We start from the raw sequence: 25,316 nt of genomic DNA on the forward strand, positions 1-25,316 counted from the left end.
GTGAAAATGAAAGAGGCATGAATGCAGGATCGAAGAAGGTGAAGATTTGGCTTTGATATTCCCATCAGATAAAGGCTGTAGATTTGTCACAAATGGAGAGACAGAATCTAGTGAGGTTTCCTAACAGTTGTTCTATGTAGTGTGCAGCTGACATATTTCCAGGTATGGCTATGTAAGAATAATCAGGGTGCAACGACATGATGATGATGGGTTTTTTTATGTCCACTCCATTTTTCACCTGAAGACTACAATCATATGTGGAGTCAGCTAGAGTATTTACATGCTAAAATGTATCTCAGCTAATTTACAAAGCTAAAGAAAAAAAATACTGGAAGTCTAAAGTCCTGTAGCTGCAGCCAGAGACTGTGATGTTCATTACACCACATGTTCGGGTTGGATCATGGAGCAGACAGAGTCTTTTCTCTAGGGTGGCTGAAAGTGAACTTATGAGGGTTGCACCAAATGGAAAGCCTTTGATGAAAACATGGGATTGATTATTGACTTACAGTTTGGTGCGTTTAAGGGATGGTGGGAAGCTCCAATTGTCCAGCTTTCAAACTAAGTCCTGAGAATTAGGTGGCAAACTGCAACCCTTTATCGCGCAGGAAATGATTTAAGTTAGCTAAATGCCAAATATGATGCATTTTCAATTCTTAGCATGTTCACATTGGCATCTCAGCATTCCATCATAGCATTAAACATATTAGGTAATAACTGAGTTATTTTGAGGTATACTGTCATGAACTGAAGTGACAGGTGGACATTTATTTTATTATAAATTTCATGTCAATCCAGTTTGTTAAGATATAGCTAGAAAAATGCTAGCTAAAATGCTAGCTAAAATTGATGCTTTTACAAATGACCAGCAGTACATTTTTTAGTAAATGTGCAAAAACACATTTAAACACCTCCTTAAAATTGGACACATGCAGATACCTAAACATACAAAAATCTGTTTCAAATTAGCATTCAGTTTCCTTATAACAATCCATCCCATATGTAGTTTCTAATGAAAATAAATAGTTTGGGCTTTATCTAATGGCCCACAACAGCAGAACAGCTCTGGGATGCACATTTATTGTGTGTGGCCATATATTTGGGACTCTATAGGCTTTTAGGCTTCTCAGGCTGTGGTTTGATCCGTCAATAAATGACGCCCACACAGAATGTTTTGGATTAAACATGATGTTCTAATTATAAGATAATACTTTCAGGATTTGCATCCTGTTTTAATTCAGACTTTCTTTGTGGCGCATTCAGAGAGACACACACACACAGAAAACAAAGCTGTCTTGACAGATAGATTGAATATGGATTGTAAGGATGTTTGGTCATTGTTTGATCATAACTGTATGATAAATCACTGATAAATCCAACATCAAAGTTTTGAGACAGACATTGTTTTCGTGGGAACTTTTTAATTTCCCCCACCAATTACTACTACTTTGGATACATACACAAGGATGGATTTCCATTTATAAATAATGACAACAACACAGACTGATAGAGATAGCTTCTTGAACATAGGATCACTTGGAGAAATAGAGTATATCAATACACAATATACACCTTCTGTTGCATATTTGTTCTTATGTTTAGACTAAAGGTTGTTTTTTGTCCAAAGAATGTTCTGCTGTGACTAAAAATCTGGCAAATCCTTTGTGCAAAAGAGTCCCATCTGTGTATCCTCAGGTTCCCTCTCCTCCTAAATGGGATGTAATTGTTTAGTGATTAAGGTCTATTACTTGCTGAACGACTTCCATTTTCAAATCAGCACATTATCTCTTACTTCCTCAAAGGGACTGGGGAAGCAGAGTGAGGAAAAAAAACAAACATTATTTCTGTAATTCTGCCTAAAATTTTCCTGCTCCAGTGGAGGATATGAATGACAAGGCCCATTTTGAAAACAGAAGATGATAATGATGCTCTTCTGTCTGCAGGCGCCAGCACAAACATATGTTAACTTTCTCCACAGCTTGAACACTGTAATTAACAAAGTGGTGAGTACCTTGAATGGGCAGGAACAGAGAAAGCGAAAAAAAAAAAAAGTTAAAAGAAGATGATTGTGAACAAATAATGGGGTTTGTCACACTTTGTATATGTTGAAATATTCAGCATATAATGCACAAAAGCACACAACTTAATATTTTAAACTATACCTCAGTTGAATTGTTTTATCTGAGAAGCAACACACTGCTAATTATGTCGTCTAGTCTGGTTCGTTAAATTTTCTATACCTTAACCCCCCACCCTCTCCATAACCTCCACAGCACAATAAACAGCAAGCCAGACTTTGAGTGGCCGTGCTAATGATAAGGCATGACATAGTAAGGGAAAACAAGGTTGTTAAAAAGCAGATGTCTGCACCGGTTCACAGATGGAATTGATATTGACATGGCTGGAGGTGATATGTTGTAGTGTAGGTTGTGCATGCAAAGTGGAAAAATGTATGTGCTTTAATGAGCCTGGGTGGCTGGGGCTGCAGCTGCGGAGAGAGGGGGATATTTACTCTATACCAACAACATATTCCACTCAGTCTGAGAAAGACACACGCAACGTGAGCAAGGGAGGAGGCATCATCTCTGATCAACCAACCGGTAGGTGTACTGTACCTACTGTACATTTAAGAAGTGGAGCAGAGAGAATTAGATGTCTTAAATTGCTACGCCAGCATAATTCAGTGTTAGTTACAAAACATTTCCACAAGTATTGTCAGTGTATTATAGTTTTGGGATTGAAATTTGACTCAATATCAACCTCAAGTGACAATTTTTTTTTTCATGGGTTTTCAATCAGTGATCATGCGGACAGTGGTGCTCCTCCTCATAATGGGAATAGTGGATCTGAGCATCAGTCAGCATTACAGCCAGTTCCAGTGGTTGTCCCAGCTGCGAGGGCGGCGGCGGTATGCCGGCTGGCAGGCTGACGACGTGGACTGCCCCCTGGAGTGCGACTGCCCTTCAATCTACCCCACGGCTATGTACTGTAACAGCCGCAACCTTCAGCACATTCCCTACGTTCCCTCACATATAAAGTACGTCTACCTGCAGCGTAACCAGATCACAGGCATCCAGGATGGCGTGTTTGACAATGCTACCAGCTTAGTCTGGGTTGTTTTGTTTCACAACCAGCTCAACTCAGACAAGATCGGCAAGAATGTCTTCAGCAAGCTCAAGAACCTGGACCGGCTGTTCTTGGATCACAATGAGCTCACCCGTGTTCCTCCCAACTTGCCCAAGTCTATCACGGACCTGCGGCTTGGTCACAACAAGATCTCAAAAATCCTCTCCAACTCATTCGAGGGGATGGCCAACCTCACCAGCCTTCAGCTCCAAGCAAACGCCTTAGAGGACATTGGAGGTGTGTTCAAGGGACTGAAGTCTCTGACCCTGCTGGACATGAGGAAAAACAAGCTGAGGAAAATCCCAGACAATCTCCCGGAGAGGCTGCAGCAGCTATACCTGGAGTTTAATAACATTGAGAGTGTGCCGGCGGGCTTCCTTATTATGTATCCCAAACTGCAGTTTGTCCGGTTGTCTCATAACAAGCTGACTGATAAAGGACTTCCCTCCAATGTCTTCAATATAAGCACGCTGGTCGAGCTTGACCTTGCCTTCAATAAACTGGAGAAGATCCCCATTGTCAGTAGGAACCTGGAGAACCTTTATTTACAAGCCAATAAGATCAAAGGTACGGACAAATCTATGTTACTTTTAGAACAAGAACTTTTAGATCAATACTTCACAGTATTGATCTTTGACATTTTGAAAGGTATTAAAGAGTAACATATACAGTAGTAATAAAGTCAATTAAAATTAAAATAAAAATACCACTAGAACTATTATACGATTATGAGACTTTTTACTCTTTTTTAAAAAGAAAAAACAGCACCATAAATGTTCAACATTGTTTTTTTTATTGTGCAACCAGTCATAAACTGTGTAAAACTTGCTTTGAATGTTTTGATTACAGTTATTATTACTTAATAGTGTATTTTAAATGCCACACTGTACATGGACTCTGCAGCCATGATTTCCAATGCTGAGCTAATGTTGTTGCAGATTCTCCCTCTTTTTTTAAAAAAAAAAAAAATATATATATATACATATATTTTATTTTTCATTTCTGACCCTTTCTTTAAAATCATATACATGAAAATCTACTTCACTCAGGAGTAACTGCTATAATTGTGTTGGTTTGCTCTCTTACTCTGCAGCTCTCTCAGTTACGAAGTGAGCAACAAACAATAAACAAATCTCACAAATCTTTAATGGCACAGGTAAAAGTTTTACACTTATGACCTTTCCTAAAATGACCCGCCAGCTGGATAAGTTAAGTCACAGGACAAAGATGAAAGACGTTTGATTACCAAATAAGGCTTATTAGTTTGCGAGCTAGTATTTGTCTCTTATAGACAGTCACGGTCCCTTCTGTTGTGCATAAGTGTGCTCAACATGCCTGCCCCCCAGAGATTTAATGCACTCCAGTTGCATGTGTGATTTTGCACTGAAGTGGAGTTGAGGCATGCACCAGTTCACCAATATTATTGCAATATTTTTTCTAGCTTCCTTGTTTTCATAGCACAGTACCATTTAACTGTTTTTGGAAGTTCAATATCATCCATCTCCAAATTTAGTGGTTCAACTTCCTTCAACTGAATATTTTTTCTATCTCCATTTCTTAATGTTGGATTTGTTACACATTTCACGCCCAACAGTAATGCAACAATGCACATCACTTTTGGGGCGGAGACAACAAACAGAAAATTTCAACCACTAGATGATGGCAAAATCAGGATTTTTAACTATACGCATCCATTTTTGAACTGATGCTCTTCCCCTGAAGAAGGGGTTTTCCATATATGTTCTGTCCAGTGAAAGCTCATACACAATACAAACACTGTAAAACAAAGTTTAAAATTAACTTCAACTTAAGAAAACTACAGAAAAACCATTGACTGAGTGTAATCGAACAATAAAAATAATTAATATTTTTACTCAGCTTTTAGAATAGCTGCATTATAGAAATGTGAGGATCAACTCTAAGCTTTAGCCACAGACATACTTAAAGTCCCTGGATGAATATATTGTAGTACTCATTCTCATTATGGTTGGCTTGGTTTGTTAGCACTTGTGATGAGAGTACAATGATTGCTGCTTGACATGACACACGGGATAACAGCCTACAAGAGAACATGTAGCCTCCCTTCATATCTGTCTCCTCTCTTCCACCTCTTGTCTTTTTCAGAGTTCTCCTTGAGCAGTTTCTGTGGACATGGCATAGACATGACAAACTTCTCCAAGCTGAGAATGCTGCGTTTGGATGCCAATGAGATCAGTGCCAAAGACATTCCTGCTGAAGCTGCCTACTGTTTGCGGCGTGTTGCCTTTATCGATGTGTAATGCTTCCTGATATCTCTCACTGATGATGTCTCCACTCATCCAGGGTGTTGCTTTCCCTGCAACACCCCTACCTTTTGTCCCATGTCACTATATTTATCTTATATTGTTCACAGTCCTCTCTATCAATGCATTTTTGAGATAATGTGTCCTTTAACTGTTATGAGAGCTACTATTATTAATCCAAATGATTAAACAGTTCCAGTATTAGTCAACGGGAAATACCACAGTTGTATAATCACGTATCCAGATGACAGGCACATGGATGACAAAGAGCAATGAGGAATGGCCAGATGACTGGCATCCTTAAACAAACTAATTATAATATCAGTCACAGTATTCTGGTAAAATTATACTGTAAGTTTAAATAAGTCGTAACTGATGACAACAATTTCTTTTTGTGTCTGTTCTGGCAAATATATAACCTGTATAAAACTGCCAATCATCAGTGAGAGATTCAGTTTGGATCTTTGCCTCCACCATGTGGCACAAGATGATAAAAACAGTTAAGCAGCAACAATCCTCAATGATTCTGACTACTATTATTTGGCAAGGTCACTTTTTAAGCAAAGCTGTATACGATTAATGATGCACACTCAAAGCTGCATTTACTGTTTGACTGTGCTGGCTGATAAATCTATAGAATATGGTAAATAGTAAATGGACTGGACTTCTATAGCGCATTTTTACCTTAACGGACAAAGCGCTTTACAATTTTTGCCTCATTCACACACACAGTCACACACTGATGGCAGCAGAGCTGCCATGCAAGGCGCTGGCCTGACCATCAGGAGCGTCTTGGGGCTCAGTGTCTTGCTCAAGGACACTTGCCTCATATGATATATAATGTCTGTTCATAATCTAACGTTTAAGGTTATATTATCAAGTGTTTGCATCTATAACTGATGAAAAATATGTATTCCTATTCAAATGAGCCTCTGAATTATCCAAAGCTAATCATATACTGTTAAATTTAATCTAATTGTTTTAGTTATTTTTTGTTAGTAACTGTGTTTTGTTATCTTAAACTCACTCACTCTGTAAAAATATTTTTAGGGTGTAATTGTTGAGCCAATGTGTATTGTACTGTATATCACACAGAAATGTGTGTTTGACAGAAAGTTAAAATTAGAATTGGTAACATCTGAATTGACACTATTTAATTTGTATCCACTTAGCCACAAAGCTATGAATAATACATTTTTGTTTGTCACTCTTTTTCTAGGAATTCACCACTTTGTACCTTCTATTATTATAGCGAAGAAAAAAAATCTATTTCCAGAGTTATTTGTTCCCCTGACTGTTGACAGTGGTATATTTTTAGCAACAACAACATGTTGTGTTTCCTCTAATTTGAAGGTAAAAGAGGCAGAGAGGTTGGGAGAGAGAAAAAGGGCGGCAGCCCTCTTGACAATTCTAACTGGTCTTAGGCAGTTCCCACATATTTATTGTTGAAGACAACTTGCCTTTTCATCTTCCACAGCTGCCTTTAATCCTCTGCAGAAAGGCACTAAATTGAATTATAGAAATACTTTCCTTGTTTTGTAATGGAGCAATGTCTTGGGATGAAGAATGGATTTCTGCCAGTGCAACAGTGGTTTGCACACTGATAAGTGGTAGCCTGTGAAATTAAGTGTGTTATAGATCATGTTATATTGCAGGCTGCACATGGTTCTGCAGAGGCTGTGGGGTAGGGCTGTGTGTTTTTCCCCTCCTCCGCTTCCTACACAGATTCTTCAAAAACAAAATAGAGGCCAGCACACATGCACACGATCACATGTGGGAATCTTTTGACAGGGGAATTGTCCAATTCTTCTCAAACTCAGACATTATGCAATTTATTATTATAAAACATTAGGCTGGACCATCACTGAGTAAACATGAGTGAAAGTCATGACAACATGAGGGAATGCACATGCACTGCCTTTTTTCTCTCTCTCACTATTATCCTGTTATGTGCCAATTTCAGACAGTAATGATTAAATGTCGTGCACGTATATGAGTAAACTGTAGTAGCACGTTTTTCCCACCAAATCCTGTCACGCCCTGTGCTTGTAAAGCTGCAGCAGCAACTGGTGTGCATCTATCGTTTCTTCACCTCTCTGCCAGTAACAGCTCAATGTGTTTGACCAATAGCAGAATATTCTCCAGAGTTCATGTTGAAACTATTCATACTGTTTTGCAATAAAACTGGATATACAAATCCTCGGTCATAACTTTTAAAAATTGGTCCCGTGTTAGACTTTGTATTGATTAGCAATGTGGGCTGACAATGAGGGAAACTAAACTACTTTCTAAAGTAGAGGGAAAGATCTCTTGCCAAAGATAAAAGCATTTTTGACTCCTCATAAAGTGTTATGTCAAACAGGATGTAGGCTATAAAATAAAGAGGCCTAAATCCTTTAATGAGGTTATTAGCGACTCTTTAGATGTGATTTCACTGTGTTCATATATGAGTACACTGGTAGCTGGACAGCTGGAGATCATTAAATTTTGGATTTGATATTGATGGTTAACTTTTATTATCAATACAGTGATTGAATAGATCCAAACTAATAAATAAAAATTGTGGAAATGTGGCAAACAACAATACAAACAGTTGGTTAAGTGATAGCAAATGGAAACACATTATTCAACATACATAAGTAGTGTAAAAATAAAACTTTTTTAGTGAACTTGAAAAGATATCTGCAATAGATAACACATAAACATAATATACATAGCATATTATTCCAAGTAAGGTCCATCTTTGCTCTCAGTCAAAGCGAAGCTTCCGATTAAACAGGTCAGCATGATACAATACACACACATTACTGATATGAAAACTTGTTCATGATGGATAAAATGTACAGCTTCACAAGTGCTCCGTCTGCTGCTGCAGTGATGTGCTCTTTACTGCCTGAGGAGACAGAAGAATACTGAAAATACAAAGAATATGAAGACAAATGTGCACTGCAGTCATACTTTACATTGAGCCTGGCACAAGCCTTAACTCAAAACAATGAATCTGTGTGAGCTCCAGCTGTTACAACTGTCCATAACACTTTGATGTAGGTTAAAAGGATACCCACATTATTGTGGCTCCATCTCTATGTCCTGCGGGTCTCTGCTTTAATCCAGATGACAACAGTATGCATTAGGATGAGTTCAATAAACATGGAATATCTGATCATGTTTAGTATGTTTATACAGTATGTTCTTACCTTGTGTTTGTATATGATCTTGATCTGTGATGAATGTGGGTTTTCTGTTATGGAAAGAGAAGACTTCATGAAATAAAACCAGCGGACACTTAAGATGAGCGACTACAGGGTGGTCGACAAAGTAACACACAACTTTTCTTAAATCTTGAAGAAGCTAAATCACTTGCAAACAATAAGCTAGAGCTCTGACTGAAGAGAGAGTAGGAGGCAGGCGACTGGTAGGGTTATATGTAAAGACTGAGACCAAAAACAAAATTAGTCATATGTTGGCAAAAATATGACAGAGTTGGAACATACTGAGCGTATGAATGAACAGAGCAGATGTAGATTTTGCTGCAGGAAGTAGAAAAGTTTCTATGGGTTTTTTTTCCACCGTGGAAACTTTATTAGAATCATTATTAGTCCATCATAATTGCTGCTATGAATCCAAGCTGAACCACAGTCTCCATTCTCCTTGACGGAGAGACTTTTTAGAGCTAACTCTCAAATGTACAGCAGGAGAGCGACTCACACTCAGATCAGTTTTGAGTTGGAGTATCACTTTAAAGTCCTTGGCAATGTCATGTTTATGTTATTTTTTTTCTCATAGCCTGTAGACAAAGCAAAGCTAGATCCTGGTTCCCAAGGTGGGTCATAGGTCAGTTTCAAGAGGATCCCGGCCAAAATGGAACTATCTTTTGAAGTCCCAATGTATTTCCAGTTTAGCACTTTACGATTTTGACATGCCCCCTTGTGCAGGACCAAAGGGAATTCCAGGTATTTTCAAAGACAGTTAGTTTGACCCTGGGCACTAAATAGAGCCGTATGTCTGGCTCCTGTTTGGACCTTCATGCAGTCACAAGCTGGCTTCCAGTAAAGCTTTGATATTAACACAGTCCTATTGCCCAAAAGGTGTGCAGATGGACAGAAATCGCATGTGTCAGAAACGGTTTGGAGTTTATGGCCAAGTTATAGCTGTGAAATCTTCCATGGGGCTCAACTTTCAATAACCTATACATTACGACACCACTCAGAAAATTTGGACCATCTGCCTTTGCACGGGACACAGAGTCCAACTAAACTGGCTACTTTGTTTGTCTTTGCAGGATTTCTTCTTGCACATATACTGAAAAACCAGACGCATACGGTAATTACACAGTTGATTCACCTGATAGCCATTAAAGAATGATTGTGCATGTATAAATACAATTTAATACAATTTAATATGGCATTCCAATTAATTATGTTTGCTAATCAAGGCTTCAGGGTACAAAAAAGGAATACAACAACTCATACAAACATACTGATTCATCAGCTTTTCATTCAGGGGAAACATCTGTGTTGTTTGAAACTGCACTTACTGTAACTGCCAACATAAATCAATCTACCCCAAATAACATAGGATTTCCCAAAATGTTGCCCACTTGTTCATACAGTACTTGAAGCCCCTGCATCCTCCTGCAGCCACACGTTTATACTGAACACAGATTATGTTAATTAAAGTCTTAGAGGGTCCAGTGCTAAGAGCTTGGGCCTTAAGGGGAAGTTTGCAGGGCAATATCTACCCAAACACTGTGACGAAAAGCAACCAAGACAGTAAATAGCGTAAGTATGATCGTTAACTATAAAGCTACAGGAGCATACATGGCTAGCAGCCTAAAAATAGCAGTCCAGCATTCTTCTAAGAGGAGAATCATGCACCTCATCGAACCCTCTATCAATGTCCATACATTCACTGCCAGACTTGCAGCATCCCCTCTACTTTACTGCTTGTATTATGTCACTGCATGAAGTTAGCTTAACAGGGACATAGAGATCAATCCCACCTGTGTCAGTATTTGGCAGATCAAAGTGAGTCAGACTGCTCTCTAAGCTATGGAGGAATCAGTCATAACAGGAAGGGAATACCACTACTCAGAGTCCTGATTGAAATGAATGGGGTGCAAAATTTGGTGTGTGTTAAGCTGATTCAGTTAGCCTGCTGAAAACTTAGAGATCTATCTTAACTCTGACTCTGTTAAGTCTAAACTTGAGAAGTCGGCATCTGACTAAAAAGTAGTGTTATTTGTGCATTAAAGGGGACATATTATGCACATCTCCAGATCTATATTTATATTCTAGGGCTGTACTGGAACATATTTGCTTGATTTACAGTTCAAAAATTCATGATTTATCTTATACTGGCTCTTTATACAGCCACTCAAGTCAGCCTCTGTCTGAAACAGGACATTTTAGCTCCTGTCTCTTTAATGCCCCCCTCTCAATGAGCCCACTCTGTTCTGATTGGTTCGCTTCAGGAAGCTGCAGACTTCCACCAGCGCTGGAGGCCACGTAAACCAACAGTAGTTGTAAGATTTAACTTCTTTTTCTCGTTCCTTACTCAAAATGTCATCTTCTCAAATACATCTGTACATATTCGAGTCAAAATCTGATCCAAAATATGCAAGTAGACAACACCAACAACACATAGAACAACCTTAGCAACAAAGTCTACGGAGGAGACGGCCATTTGTAGGCATGCAGACAATCTGACATCATTTTGACGAGGAAGTAGAGGTAACTTTGCAAACAAAGCATTCAGAGCAGGTTGAAGCCTGGGCTTCTGATTCAGGGAGTATTTTTACATACGTTCACCTCAAGTTGTGGAACTTTTACTATGTTTAACAAAGACATCATAGCAGTATAAAAATAGCAGAAAATCACAAAAAGCATGTTATGTCCCCATTAATTGAGCTAAACAAAGCACTTACATCACACTATAACTGCTTGTGTGGCCATACAATTCACTTGGAAGAATAAAAGCCTCAAAATAGTCATTTTACTGAGAAGAATCTTGCTATATATTCACTCAAGCAAACTACTCAAAAAGAGACATTTGTTTGCCATTAACCCACCATTTGTGTGGAGCTTTAATGTGATTCTGTGCTCAAAGTCACTGATGTAAGCCCTCCTTCAGTTCTGGTGTAGCATGTACTCCGCATGTTCATGTGGCACTACAGTTACGTTCCACAGGCATTAGCAATACTCCTTCAATTGCTTGACCAAAGCACTGGCCTCAGAGTTAATCCCTGAGCTCTTTGCTACGGCTTCCCAATGCTCCTAAATATCTATCTGTGTTGCAGAACACAGATGCAGAACACAAATTTCTCCAAGGGGATCAATAAAATATAGCTTATCTAACTTGACAAAGTGAACCCTAAACACACAACTACAGTCTTGTTTTCCGTCACCCAAGACTTTCAGAAACATTCCAAGCTTTTATGTCAGTTCACACCATAAAACGTTCTTTACATCTCTAGTTGGCTTGTCAGCAGCTGTGTGAGTATGTTTGATTTCCCCACAGATAAATTCTTACAAAAGTACAAACTGTATTGAGACCAAATATAACTAAACCACGGCCAAGTTGTAATTCAAGAAATTGATTCTGCTTTTTTCACTTTTTATCAAAACATTAAGTGTTGTTAGCAGGCCTATTAGCATATTATTGCTTTCTAGAGAGACTTTTTTATTTACTGGAAATGAACTGTGGCTGGTACTGCTTCAGTGCTTTTATTTTATTGGGTTCCTGTGCTCTTACTACGCCGTTTTGTCTGTTTCATGTTTTTACTAGTGCATAAAAGCATTGTTATTACTCTAGTATGTATTTTGTGAAATAATTTACAGTATTTTTTTGTTTACATTGTAGGTTTTGTCAAGGTCATAACTGAGTCCTAATGAATGAGGACAAATGTGGATTCTGAGCCTCGGCCAGTTGAAAACCACCGCTCTGAGTCACACAACGTATTATCTCAAATAATATGGCGCCAATAGCCATATAAATGCACTGTTTTGAATTTACACGTTTGTGCATGTGCTGCTTTCATTTTTCACCAATAAGTCTGGACTCCACCTTGTTTTGTTGTGCTCAGTATTTACCAGACAGGAAGGGCTGGTACTTCTACAAGAGGGAATGCCCCAGAAAGCACAGCCAGGCTGCCAAGGCGTACTTTATTGCAATATAACTGGAATGCATGGCTAAACTTTATAAGGGCACATGTGATCTTGGAATTAACAAAACGGGAGTACTGGTACCTTTTGTGTGATGAGACAGTAGAGAGTGAGTATGAACAGCAGTCCTCCGCAGATGGAGGCGATGATGAAGCCGAGCTTGTACAGGTCTCTGACCGGTCTTCTTTGAGAGGCCTTCACTGACTTCCTACCATAACTGTCTGTAGAGAAGCACATGTGATTTGTGATGTCAGAGGTTCAACACATTTAATTCATCACAGAACTTTCCAAAAGATTGAGGTTCCCACCTGTAAAGTGTTGTGTTGGTGACTCTGTGGATAGCTCTGTAGTAGAGCCAAAGACTTCTGTGTATTCATGTTGGCATCTCCAGTCTACTGGTGTGTCGCTCGTCGTAACCAGCTCCCAGTAAACAGACAGTACCTCTGAAGCCCTCTGCAGGGCCTCTGAAGGAGACCCTCTGTAGAGCATTTCGAAACTCTCTGGCTTATCCTGCAGCAGATTCCGAGAAAGTTACCTTAAATATTTTCACAAGTATTGAAGAAGTTTTCCTGATTTATCTCCTCATGCTGAGCAGTTTCTCATATCACATATTTCTTATATTATAGAAAACTTAATCCTTCTGTCCTGACAAACAAACTGCAAGTTCAGAGTTCAGACACTCACTCACCTCAACCTCTTCATTAATCTGAGGCACACATTTCTGAGAGTAGATGTTAAGGATGAGAGCTCTCAAGGACTGAACGTAGCCATCATTGACTGAACCTCTGCTATATTTGAAGTGGGTGGTGAGGAGCTCCAGGATCCAGGGTAAAGCAGCTTTTACAAAGCAACATTTGCTCTGTGGGAAATCAGAGTGCGAGGTAATAAACATGAAAGTGTGATACAGTTGGAAAAGTTTGGAAAAGTTTGAATTAAAGGCTTCAGAAGGAAACAGTCACATAAACAAAAGTTACCTTACCAAACTTCTCTGTTCTATGAATGTGTAGGTTATCGAGCACCCACTTCTCAACTGGTTATCCATCTGCAGAAACAATAACATGGAGATTTTAGCCAAGACCGCATGGCTAATGTTTCAAACGTAAGTGTTTCTAATGCTGTTTCAACACCTACCAGATGCCCGACTGTCAGCAGGTGCTCCCTAGTGATGGAGTGTCTGCATGGACCAGGGACCTCAGCCATAGTCAGAGGGAAGCTCAGGAACATAAGCACACACAGACACTTAACCTGCAACTGACACAACCAAACATTATCCTCACATCCCTCAGCTCTTCATGGAGGGGCTGACACACATACGCAAGCACTTACTCCCAGGAAAAGAGCTCTGAATCATAAGACAGAATTTTACTCTGCTTAGACATAACTCAACTTACTCAAGTAAATCATTCATCCTAAAACTGCAAAAGTAAGTCTGATGAAAAATAGACTTAACCAACAATTCAACCATGACCCCATGAAAGAACCGATGTCACATGTAACTATTTCAAAATGAAAAACACTCCACATGGCAGTCTCTCTGATTTAGTAATCCCTCCCAAATCCCGATCATCTTTTCCTCATAAGAAAGCTTTCTTATACATTATTTTACAAGGAAAACCATGTTCAAAGGCAACTTAAATGTCATTTCCTTGCAATTGTGCCATAACAGTATAAGAGTGGGCATCTGCGTAAGTAACTCTTGCCTCTCCTTCCCAAATCTGCTTAACAGCCTTCAGAAGAATGTACAATATTGCTCAGTTACAGTAAAAGCACCACTTTCTTTCTACCCCTGCACATTATTTGTGTGTTAAAGTTCGGCTACGCTACTTGGGTCCTGAAAAAGTATCAGGTTTCGAGTTGAGTTTGGGCAATGTGCCTCTTTACTGCGACACCATCAATGACCGACGTTTAACTGTGCATGACCTCAGAGGAACCTAGCTTGGTGTTAGATAAGTTCCAGTTGTGGTCAAATAGTGCCCTCTAACACGGGAGCATGGCCCAGGAGAGCAACATGTCCGCACTCCTCATGTAACTGGTGATGCCTGCTACCAAGCACCTTTTGGCAACTGCAACAGTAAAATGGGCTCCAGATGGACTTAATCCTTCTACTCAAGATTAAAACGTGGTGACAAGCATATGTTCCTCACACTGCAGGCAAAATGTTTGCACTGGAAGGTATTCCTTGATAATCATCCCGTTTACTCTCTTTACCTGTGAGTTTGATGCAGCTTTTGCAACAAATAGTCAAGACAGATGCCAGCCAAACACTGAATTGAAACAATAAAATATGATTTATTTGTTGCGCCGTCAACTTCTGAGATGTATTAAGACACAAAAGACAATTCTTGGAAAGGCACAAGCGAGGAGAAGTATTCTTTTCATATTTTGTTGTCTGTTCCTCATATACTGCTGAGCTGTACAGTTTAACTCTTGTTTAGGTTTTTGAATTATGAAACTTAAACTCCACACAGCTCCTTCACAGATTATGTGACATGATTTTCCATGAATACAAACTGCATGTGCATGCATTTCATTTCCAGGACCCCAGTAAGGAAAAAAAATGATCGCGCCATCCTAGTTTTAACTATCAAAGCAAATTTTGAAGAAATAATAATCTGGTAAAAGTGACATTTAAAGCAGAGGAGAAAAAGTGATTCTCAAAGCAGAGCAAGACTCTACGTGTGAGCTGAAAGACCATTATGTCAGCCTGGGACTGTTATTGGGAGCCCACTTAATGATTGATGATGACACATAATCAAATTAATGTAATCTAATAAAACTATTGATGTGACTGGTATGTGGCAAATGCAGGAGCACATGATGCAAATGTCACCTATCACATGATTTGTTTTCTCCATGCTGTCCATGATATCTGTATGTAGGTCAGCAAAATGTTCTATCAAGCATCAAAATTCATTCACGGACTAACACAAGCATGCTCTACTCTTTTCTTGCATTGCACGGAGAGCGTCGGTGGTGGATTTTTTATTGCAGTTATTATAGAAAAGTTCTCACCTACCTTAGCTTTGCTCTGAATCAGGGTTGACACAAGGATGGTCATCTGGTACGTGTTTGACAATGGAAAACACGTACCAGACTCCTCTGTCACACACATTGAAGCAAAGAGATCCTTTTCATATATTCAGTTCCACTCCACAGAAAAGAATTTGCTGTTAAGTAAATTTGACACTTCGTCATGTGGCGTTGTTCTTCAAAGCATTGCCTGATGTGCTCCTCCTGCACAGAGTGAGTTCAAACCGAGACTAACTGTCTCAGCTGACAGACAGCCCTTTTAAAGACCTCCCACCTCTCTTCTGTTTGACAAGATACAGCGTCCTGGGCTCTGCAGATGTGTTATGACAAATTGTTTTTTGTGCTATAGACTGACTGGATAATGTATTTTTTTAACATTGCTGGAAAGGGTTCTTGAATTTAATCATTTTTTAAAATTTGGCAAAAAAGAGCCTCTTGGTTTTTTTTAGTGGGTACCGGTAACATCTGGTCTTTTTCATAAAACCCTCGTCCCTTGAAAATGACCTGCATTTAAAACACTGCTCCACATATGATCCCTTAGAATAACAGTTTTGATCATGGGCCATGCATCCTCGCTTTCCTCAGGAGAGTTAAGGCTGTGATCGAGTGGACCCAACTGAATGAACGTGAGGAAGAAGAAATGTAATGGACTCAACACTCACAGAGAAGATCCGCAGATCACTGTGGGTGTCTGCACAGGCTGTCAGAGGCAGGTGATGTCCCATGCTGCTCGTGGAATCCTGAACTTGTTATTTTTTATCAATGTCACGTTGTGCAGAAAAGAATGTCTTATTTATTGGGACAGTGGGTGTGTACTACTATTTGTAAGACCTGACCTAACCCGACAAAGAGAGACAGACACACACAAGTTTGCATAAACGCCTTTATGAGCTATTTTCGATGGGAAATTCTTCTCATAACAGATCAACGAACTCCAGCAGAGAGAGAGAAGAAAAAAAAACTCGGCCTGGGAGCTATTAACACAGGAAGTGAATTCCTACACTTTGCATTATGAACACATTCCTAAACCTACCGTTGTAAAGTCATGTATCTGAGTCATTTGTTGCTGTCATACTATGGAATGTGCTTTCTTTTCTACTGTTTTCTACTGTTTAAAATTGAATTAGTGGTGGAAAATAACAAAGTACATTTACTCAAGCGCTGTAATTAGTACAATTTTGAGGTTTTTGTGCTTTGCTTAAATGTTTCCAATTTGTGCTTCTTTTTACTTCCGCTACATTTCAGAGGGAAATACTGTACATTGGGCTCCACTTATCTTGTAGTTATTCTGCAGATTAATATTTTACCTACAAAACATACAAACAACAAATAGAACATGATGCATTGCTGCAGATTAAATTATTCAACAGTATGTATAGTAAAATGAGCTTTTCCTCAATCAGCAACAACATTGTGTGTTGCTTACATGTTACAATATCAATAATCATAATATTAATCCAATATATATGTATATATATATATATATATATATATATATATATATATATATATATATAAAACACTGGAAGAGGCTATTTAGTATAATGAGCACTTTTGATACTTAAAGTAAATTTGGTGATAACACTTCTGTACTTTTGCTGGTAAGTTAAGTTAAGTAAAAAATAATAAATCATTTTTACTTAATAAATAAACTCAGGACTTTTACTTGTAAAAGATTTTTTTTTTTACACTGAGGTATTACTACTTATTATTAATAATTAAAATATTAATTATTTTTCTTGTTGTCAATAAATTCAATAAAAAGACCAAAACCAACAGTAAATTTATTCTACTAAGAAGTATTTCGTAGTAGTCTGATAGTGTTTATCATTCTCGTTACCAGTGTTGGGCAGTAACGTGTTACAGTGATGTGATGACAAAAAATGACATCACTGTTACTGATCCCAGTAACACTGCATTACTTGCGGTCTTCCTGTGTATAAGACAACTTCCAAAGTTGTCTTATACATTCAGGAGTCACCTAACACTAGTTTTGTTCAGAACTGGAGGGTATGTAAATTGTGAAGCTGAAGTCGGGACTTCTGGAGTGTTGTGTGCAGTCACTGAGTAACTAAATCCTACCAAACTGTATCCTGCCTGCTTGTTAAACCACAAACATCTCATTTTCTATTTCTTCATGTGTTAAAAACACATGATGCAGCGTGTGGGTGTGGAGGATTTTGAGTTGTTTAAAGGCCACTTTGACAGAGCTGACGACTGAGTAACAAAAGTAACAAGTGATATAACGTTACTTTTGCTGCTGAGTATTAAGTAATATGATTACTTTTAATTACAATTTTCAAGTAAGTTGCCGAACACTGTTCAACATTACAGCCTGTACTTTATTTTGAGTCAATCCCACGTGCACTGTCTCGTTATAGTAAATGTGTATTAATCCGCTGCTAAAAACAGTCCCCAACAAATGCTACGATTTGAGTGATGTTAAAGTGATGCTAAAAATGTCTGCACCCAGCTGTTTTAGGGAATTATTTCACCTTTTAAAAAATTAGATTATATTATGTTATATTTATGAGCTGTTTTTAAAACTGTATGTCTTTGTAGGAACCAGTGAGCTTTGGAGTGCCACAGAAAGGGTTGGGAAGGAGAAAAGTTTTGAGTGACACTAACTGCTGGTTTTATTGTTTTTCTGGGATTTGTGGACAATAAGAAAAATATAGAATAACACAAGATTTTACTCTAAGTACAGGGGCTTAGTGTTTTTTCCACCACTGAATTTATCTGACAGTATCATTTCTGTGTGATCAAATTCTAAATTCAGGGCATGGGAATAGAAAAGGTGTCTTTAGCCCAGCTTTTTATGTGCCTCATTTTCCATTGTGGAAAAAAAAATTCACAAGGTCCATCAAATTCTTGTGTGACTCCATGCACCAACTGCACCTGAAAAGAAAACCAAATCACGTACAGAGCAGTGTACCGTTAAAACTAACAAAAGCTGACAAAACTCTGTCCAATGTACCATGCGAAGATTTTTATTTAACAGTCATTTTCCATCTGTTTCATATGAACTGTTTTAGTATTTCTAGTATTGCACAGGATGTCCAGAATAAAACTACAGGGGGTTGAGTTATTGCAGCCTATCCTTAAAAGAAAAACAACAGTATAGGTCGAAAATTCAGCCAGCAAAAACGACTTATGGTAACATTTGAGTGACAGACACCATCTAGCGGCTATAGTAATTATGACTCGGAGAAGTGACGCAGTTCAGATGAAGTCAAGACAGGGTGACAAATAAACAGAGGTAGCAGGTTTGGTGAATGGCTAGATAGTTAGAAGGCGAAAAGTGGACTTAGCTGCAACTGACCACTGTTCGCTTCCCGTTTCTAATCGCAAGTCAGGGCAGTTTTTTAAAAACTGTAACTACAGTTGCCGAGGTGTCTTCTGTTGCAATGACAACGAAAGTTTAAGGAAGTAGTAACTTTAACCCACACCAGGTTTCAAGTGATCTAACCCAAACCACAATCTGTTCCTAACCCTAACCAAGTGGTTTTTGTGCCTAAATCTCACCAGACCTAAACCACAGCGTTGTCACACCATAAAACATTTTTTAACTGTGATTTGTAACAGTTTTGGAAAGCACCGATAGAGGTGGCATATCAGAAAATGCTGCTCTGGGTCAGTCTGGAGTGCATGGTACAATCGACCTATGCCGTCATTTAATTATGAGGATGTGTTGAGTTTTGATAAATACCAATAAATTACCTCACAAACTGCTGACATATCTGTAATTTAAGTATCTCACTCTGGCCCGCTACTCCCTTTTGGAACAAAAACTCCCCCAACTGAGATGACAAAAGTGCTGCTGTCTCAAATTAGGGCTGCATGTCAGTTTAAGGAAATGTTTTGACATTTTGGGAAATACGCTTATTTGCTTTCTTGCAGAGAGTTAAATAAGAAGATTGTTACCACTCATATCTGTCCTTTAAATATGAGGCTACAGCTAGTAGCTTAGCTTAGCACAAAGACTGGAAACAAGAGGACACTAGCCTGGATGTGTCAAAAGGTAGGAAAATCCACCTACCAACACCACTAAGGTTGCTAATCAAGTTATATGTCGTTTGTTTAATCAAAAACTGAAGCATCATGGTGTCATAGTTCAGCACATAACCCCCACTGAAAATCAAAAATTGTCCACCTTGTATCTCAATCGTTTAATCCATACAGAAAACTAAGATACGGTTTACGGGGGGTTATATAGCAGACTATTTCTTGGTCAGAACCAGGAGTCTCTGCTGGTACAGTTTCCTTCTTAAACACATAGACGTTATCACCTTCCAACCATCTGTTCTTCATCCCCTTCACTCACATATTTGTATGTATAGGCACCCAGAAAGTTGTTTTTTATTGATATCCTATATATACTAGCTAAATAATTACACTTGCAGGCTGTTATCTAATGCATTACTGCTGTACTGTACAACATTTTTTACACGAATTAAAGAAGCAAGGTGTTAATTAGTTAGCTATAGAGGTGCTCGTAGGTGGGTTTGTTACTTTAAGAAAGAGGAAGACCGGCTGTTTCCCTCTGCTACCAGTCTTTATGCTAAACTAAGCTAACCTGCTGCTAGCTCCAGCTTCATATTGAATGGACATGGCAATTTTCTCCTCTAACTCTCTGCAAAGCAAATAATATCTCCCAAAATGTACAAATGTATGAACTATTCCTTCAAGATGTGTCATTTGTCATGTATGACAGATTAGCTTTGAGACTGCAGCTTTGTACATAAGAGGAGAAAAACCATTTTGTCTTTCATCAGTTATACATTTTTTAAGGACAAAGGTTGAATCCAGAATGACTGTCAAGAGACTAGACAATATTCCCAAATAATATCAATTTGCTGTTGTAACAGCTCCAAGGTCCATAAGAAGCTGTTACAATAATAATATAGCTAAGAATAATACAGCCAGGAATAATATAGATTATATTTTATGAAAATAATGCATCTGTTTTTTGTTTTTTTTTTGTTTTTTTGGTGGGGGGAGGGGGCTGGGATATGCCTGAGTGGTTGTTTGGGCAAGTTTCCAGCCTAAATAGCTCTGTTGACTCGTACAGAGAGAGATGTTTTTGCAGTGGTTTGAATATGCTGTTGATTAAATGCCAGTACAGAGACATCCACCTTCACCTTGCTGTGTACTGACAACAGATAAAATCCAAAGCAGACAATTCATGGATGTGAGATCAAGGAAGTATGTCATCGCCACTGTCACTTCATGGTGGTATGGAAGGACTTTCCTGAACAATAAAGAGAGAAGAAAGACAAAAATATCTGACAAGAGCATCTGATGAATATGTGTACTTTTATTGTTTTGTTATCTTTGACTCTCTTCAGCCTGCTAAGTAAGCAGAAATAACTGTCTTGGTGGGGTCAGTCTTAAGATCCCACTGAAGATACATCTTTTAAAAGAGCCAGGGCTTTTTTAAGATGTTTTACTCTGATACTAAAAACTGGAATTCAGGACCATCGCTACACCATGGTTTGCTTGCTTTTTTTTTTACACCAAAAACATAACTTTTTGCCCCAGAAAAGGAGAGATTCTCACAGTGTCATGGATCTCAAGCTGCACAGAAACTTGAAAAAGGATGATTTGATTTAGAAAATATGATTGTGACATTATATCAAGCCCTCGCTCCTAAGCCCTGCTGTACAGACGTTTCACATCACACTGCAGTGCACATGACTGCCACACGAGACGAATGTGTATCCAATTGTTTTTTACCTTTTTAGCTAATAATATAAACGTTTATATACAGTTACTCAATAAACAATGTCAAACATATCCGTGACTGATCAGGTGTGGTTGATTAAATATGTTACAGCAATCTGTTTTCAACTTGGCCTTGACTTTCACGTGGTCACAAAATTCATTCGATTGACTCGGATGGAAACAATGCATTCATTAATGCAGACAGGATGAAATCCAATTGAAATCCCAAGTAAACAAGTTTATTCTTGTTACGTCAGTACAATACAGATATGGATTTTCACTGTTGCTGTATGAGATTATTCAACAGAGTCACACACAAACACAAAAACTTTGCATTTGCTGGTAAATTCTTATAAATAAAAAAAGCTCAGAAGGTGTTCAGTGCAACTAGTACAAAATGTTATATAACAGGAAAGAAGAAATGCAAGAAATGGAAGGATGACATTCTTTAATGTGCACTCTTCTCTACCTTTTTTATAAAACAAACTTTATCTGGTCATGAGTGATCATAAGAAGCAACTGAAGGGATGACTGGACAAATGGGGAGATAGCAGCAAAGATAGAAAAGGAGACAAACAGAGCGTGACGTTTAGCTTCCTGTCAGACTGCTGTGGCAAAGCCTATTCGATTATTGCGACGGTCAAACTCTGTATAGTAGCGGGCGATGAAGTTGGCTCCCAAAATCCAGATGGGACCTGTAGGTGGTGGCACATCCAAGCCCCTGAAGGTGACAGTGCAGACATCCCCTTCCATCTGTGATTGCTGGAGCCACAAATGAACATTTTAAAATCAAATTAAGCCTGTATGACAGTAATGTAATGTGAAAATGTTCCAGCATTTGTAATCCTGCTTACCCATAAGATATAATCCTCCTGAGTGAGTGAATACTCCTGGCCACCCAGGTGGAAAGTGATACTGGGCAGTGTCTTCACAGTGTCACAATTGACTTTGTACTGATGAACAACATTAAGTAATGGGTGATGACGGGTAATGAATTTTTACAGGCAAATGTTTTCTGTGGGAAACCATGTTGCGTGTGTAAAAACTTACTCCACTTTCATCCAGCTGTGCTCCAATGGTTTTCATCAGCAAAGACACAGAGGAGGCCGGGCCTGTGATGTAGGAGGAGCCGGTGTCTATCACAGCTGTGCAGCCCTCCACACAAAACACCATCTCCGTCCCCACAGAAACGCTGGGAGAATGAAAAAAGTGGTGGAAAATAAAACACATGTTTCTGAATGGGTGCGCACACACACTCACGCACACATGCTGTATAGGGTCTGAAGCAAAGATCTTACCCTTTCATGGTAACTTCCCATTTGCCCGTCTCTCTGGTGTCCATGTAATTGAAGTTTCCGGTGTAGTAGTTTGGGTCAGTGCCGCCCAGCACCAGCTCTCCACCTGGGGAGTGTTTTGGATCCCTGAAAATAATAAATCACATATTCAAGCCCCATTATTAAAGAACACAATGCAGAGCATATTGTCTTTGCTCCTGCTGGTGATTTTCATGTTTTATTTTCAAATGAACTGTAAAATATTCATTCAGCTGGAGCTGAATCCTATGACTTCTGATTCTTACAAAGTCCCCGAAAGGAAAGAAAAACACAAAAGAACAACTCATTTTTTTCTGACTGGTTTCTTCTGGACATAACTGAACATAATAAATGAAAAACAAGTACGAAAAAAGAGACATAATAAATTCATATCTAGTTTGTTATGACACCCTCTCTAGGTCCAAAATGAACTCTTCTTAATTGTTTTTCCAAACTCTTTTTTTTTCTTCAGCTCTGCCTGTCAGATAAAAAATATTAGATTTTTTTTCTCATTGATCAAATTCAAGTCTTAACAGCAACTAAAATCAACAAGAAAAATCTATATTTTCTTGCTAATCTTAAATTATCTTATGAACTTTTCTCTGTACAAAATTATACAGAATCTAGAGCATGTCATTTCGCTCAGTTCAACCCACCTGCTGTAGTAGACAGAGAACACCTCCTCCTTGAGGACATGCTGGGACATGATGCGGTCAAACACCGGAGTGATGCCATCGATGGCCACGTTAGGGTAGCCCATCCCCAGGACTCCATCAAACTTGGCAAAGATGAAGGGCATGGCAGACAGTGAGGTGGCCTCAGCAAACACTTGAACCACAGGGATATCACCAACCTGCAGGAATAAAACAAGCTGAGGGTCAAATATGGGTTGGGAGCGTAACCGCTTAGAGGAAGTTGCAGCATTTATGTAAAAATGAAACTCCTTTATCATACAGGTCACTGATTTTGAACTCACCACGACCACATCCTCGCTCAGAAATCCCCTGACATTTCCAGAGGCGTACTGGATGGAAAACCCTGTTCCGTTCTCGACGTACGTCCGAGATTGGGAGGCATCATACCTGTTGTGAGTGACTAAAAGTTCAAAAATTCATTTGAGTCACAAAACAAAAGTCTTTGAGGGAAGCTTTCATTTGTTTTTTTGTGTACACGTGGACACTTACAGCAGGCAGTGGAGAAAGGAGAGCAGCTCTGCGAGGGCACCCACAGGTTGGCTGAGCCTGTGTCAAACACCACGTTGAACATCTGGGCTGGAGAGCCGATACTGATTTCACCAAAGTACTGTGTCTTTTGGAGGGACAAAAACAGGAAAATGTGTCTTTATGATACAAATTCAGATTTTCCAGTGTTATTTGAGTATTTATTCAAAAACCTTTTATCCTGGAGCAGTAAGGCAATATTATTTGAGGGTAATGTGACATTGAGAGTATGACTCACACTAAGAATATTTTAAAGCACTAATTCAAAGGCAACCGGATCTGCTGTTTTACTCTTGATGATATTCGTCCAAGAGAGCTGGTGAAGGCTCTTGGATTAGTTGCTGTTTTAACCTTCAACACTAAAGTCTGCTTTTGTCTTCAAGGCTAAAAAAGCAAATCTGGTTGTCTTCAACTTCTGAATTTTTTATCACCTGCATGACTCAGAGCCTTCACAAATACACACAAACACAAACACACACACACACACACACACACACATGCACACACAAGAAGTTTCAGAATTTATATTTTAAATATGTAATACAAAACAGATAAAAGTTTCTCACATCCAAGTAGTTGGTTAGAGGTGTGGGAACAGTCCCGTTGTTGGTGTCGCCTGTGCTCTTCTGGGCCAGCTCACTCAACACCTGCTCCACAGAAACGCCCATCTCCTGCAGTGTCTCTCTGATAGATGGCATCTTCTTCAGCGTGATCCTGGAAAGAGAACAGACAAGCAGGGAAAATTCATCTTCACGCGAAAGAAAAACTGAAAACGAACACAAAAGAGGAATTGTCGACGCGATGACTGAGGAGTTGCTGAAGAAGTATGCGAATATTATTTTTCATGCATACATATATGCCTGGTCATCATGCCAGTATAACAATGAGCCCTTAATAAAGTACAGACTGCTTTGCTCTCAGTGCCTAGCCAGAAAAATGAACAAAAACATATGGTAAGCCAATGCTGAAAACATTAGCTTTTATAATGAACCAATAAAACACATTTGTTTTCCTGTCCTTATTTGTTTTGTTGTTTGCTGTCACTACTTTGCTGTAGCATGTTTTGTCTTACGTGGATCCAAATTATATAGTAAATCTGCACTGCTCTTGTTTCTTGAAGCTAAATAGGCAGGTATATAAGAGTTTCTTACCTTCGCAAAGTGTGGCTCGTGGTCACTGTCAGCGACAGAGCAGCCAAACACATCCAATAATTCATCAGTGCGGCCATGGTGACTTCTATAATAGCAGGCGGTATATTCGGGTAAGTGATGGAAGCTGTATGTGCAAAGTTGGTTTCTCCAGTTTTGTGAATATCCCACGTTTATTGAATCTGAGTTTGTGTCTCTCTGTGGCGTCTAGTCCCTCGACTCTTTTTATACCATGTCCTCCTCACTGTGTTCTCACCCGTGGGCCACTGGCTCTGGCTGGGAGCTTTCCTGGAGGTGTCCACTTGAAAACAAA

The 25,316-nt window shown here is 39.0% G+C and overlaps 3 protein-coding genes across 9 annotated transcripts; 1 reads left to right on the forward strand and 2 right to left on the reverse strand.

Annotated features, from left to right (window-relative positions):
- The first annotated feature begins 44 nt into the window (after positions 1 to 44).
- fmodb (fibromodulin b) lies at positions 45 to 7,127 on the forward strand. The gene is made up of 3 exons (XM_044350343.1): positions 45 to 2,597; positions 2,797 to 3,690; positions 5,248 to 7,127. Exons 1-3 carry the CDS (start codon positions 2,378 to 2,380, stop codon positions 5,400 to 5,402), a joined length of 1,269 nt encoding a protein of 422 aa, XP_044206278.1. The 5' UTR covers positions 45 to 2,377; the 3' UTR covers positions 5,403 to 7,127.
- Positions 6,121 to 15,857, reverse strand: csf1b (colony stimulating factor 1b (macrophage)). Of its 7 annotated transcripts, none has more exons than XM_044350350.1 (9): positions 15,585 to 15,855; positions 13,700 to 13,819; positions 13,548 to 13,610; positions 13,257 to 13,427; positions 12,877 to 13,078; positions 12,653 to 12,789; positions 8,603 to 8,646; positions 8,471 to 8,505; positions 6,121 to 8,298 (listed from the first exon to the last, which is right to left on the reverse strand). In XM_044350350.1, the coding sequence occupies exons 1-8, from the start codon at positions 15,678 to 15,680 to the stop codon at positions 8,472 to 8,474; spliced, it is 867 nt and encodes a 288-aa protein (XP_044206285.1). In that variant the 5' UTR covers positions 15,681 to 15,855; the 3' UTR covers positions 6,121 to 8,298; position 8,471. The 7 variants fall into 7 exon arrangements, with proteins under 7 accessions (XP_044206285.1, XP_044206284.1, XP_044206287.1 ...); XM_044350349.1 differs by having other exon boundaries at positions 8,471 to 8,508; positions 15,585 to 15,854; XM_044350352.1 differs by having other exon boundaries at positions 6,121 to 8,505; positions 13,700 to 13,813; positions 15,585 to 15,857.
- A 5,688-nt stretch (positions 15,858 to 21,545) lies between these two features.
- On the reverse strand, positions 21,546 to 25,271 carry ren (renin). The gene is made up of 9 exons (XM_044351894.1): positions 25,007 to 25,271; positions 24,422 to 24,569; positions 23,820 to 23,943; positions 23,612 to 23,730; positions 23,292 to 23,488; positions 22,621 to 22,743; positions 22,373 to 22,514; positions 22,177 to 22,275; positions 21,546 to 22,084 (listed from the first exon to the last, which is right to left on the reverse strand). The coding sequence occupies exons 1-9, from the start codon at positions 25,081 to 25,083 to the stop codon at positions 21,923 to 21,925; spliced, it is 1,191 nt and encodes a 396-aa protein (XP_044207829.1). The 5' UTR covers positions 25,084 to 25,271; the 3' UTR covers positions 21,546 to 21,922.
- Between the last annotated feature and the right edge of the window lie 45 nt (positions 25,272 to 25,316).

The sequence above is a fragment of the Thunnus albacares genome, chromosome 5 (assembly GCF_914725855.1).
Source record: "Thunnus albacares chromosome 5, fThuAlb1.1, whole genome shotgun sequence".
Taxonomy (NCBI): Eukaryota; Metazoa; Chordata; class Actinopteri; order Scombriformes; family Scombridae; genus Thunnus; species Thunnus albacares.

Excerpts from the sequence above, each read along its gene's own strand:
- fmodb (XM_044350343.1), top strand. The coding sequence starts at position 2,378 with ATGGAATTGATATTGACATGGCTGGAGGTGATATGTTGTAGTGTAGGT. Across the intron at positions 2,598-2,796 it reads CATCTCTGATCAACCAACCG|TGATCATGCGGACAGTGGTG; the intron begins GTAGGTGTACTG and ends GTTTTCAATCAG. Across the intron at positions 3,691-5,247 it reads ACAAGCCAATAAGATCAAAG|AGTTCTCCTTGAGCAGTTTC; the intron begins GTACGGACAAAT and ends TGTCTTTTTCAG.
- csf1b (XM_044350349.1), bottom strand. The coding sequence starts at position 15,680 with ATGTGTGTGACAGAGGAGTCTGGTACGTGTTTTCCATTGTCAAACACG. Across the intron at positions 13,820-15,584 it reads TGATTCAGAGCAAAGCTAAG|TTGCAGGTTAAGTGTCTGTG; the intron begins GTAGGTGAGAAC and ends TGGTTGTGTCAG. Across the intron at positions 13,428-13,547 it reads TCATAGAACAGAGAAGTTTG|AGCAAATGTTGCTTTGTAAA; the intron begins GTAAGGTAACTT and ends GATTTCCCACAG.
- ren (XM_044351894.1), bottom strand. The coding sequence starts at position 25,083 with ATGGCCGCACTGATGAATTATTGGATGTGTTTGGCTGCTCTGTCGCTG. Across the intron at positions 23,944-24,421 it reads CTCTAACCAACTACTTGGAT|ACACAGTACTTTGGTGAAAT; the intron begins GTGAGAAACTTT and ends TCCCTCCAAAAG. Across the intron at positions 22,515-22,620 it reads TGGGAAGTTACCATGAAAGG|CGTTTCTGTGGGGACGGAGA; the intron begins GTAAGATCTTTG and ends TCATTCTCCCAG.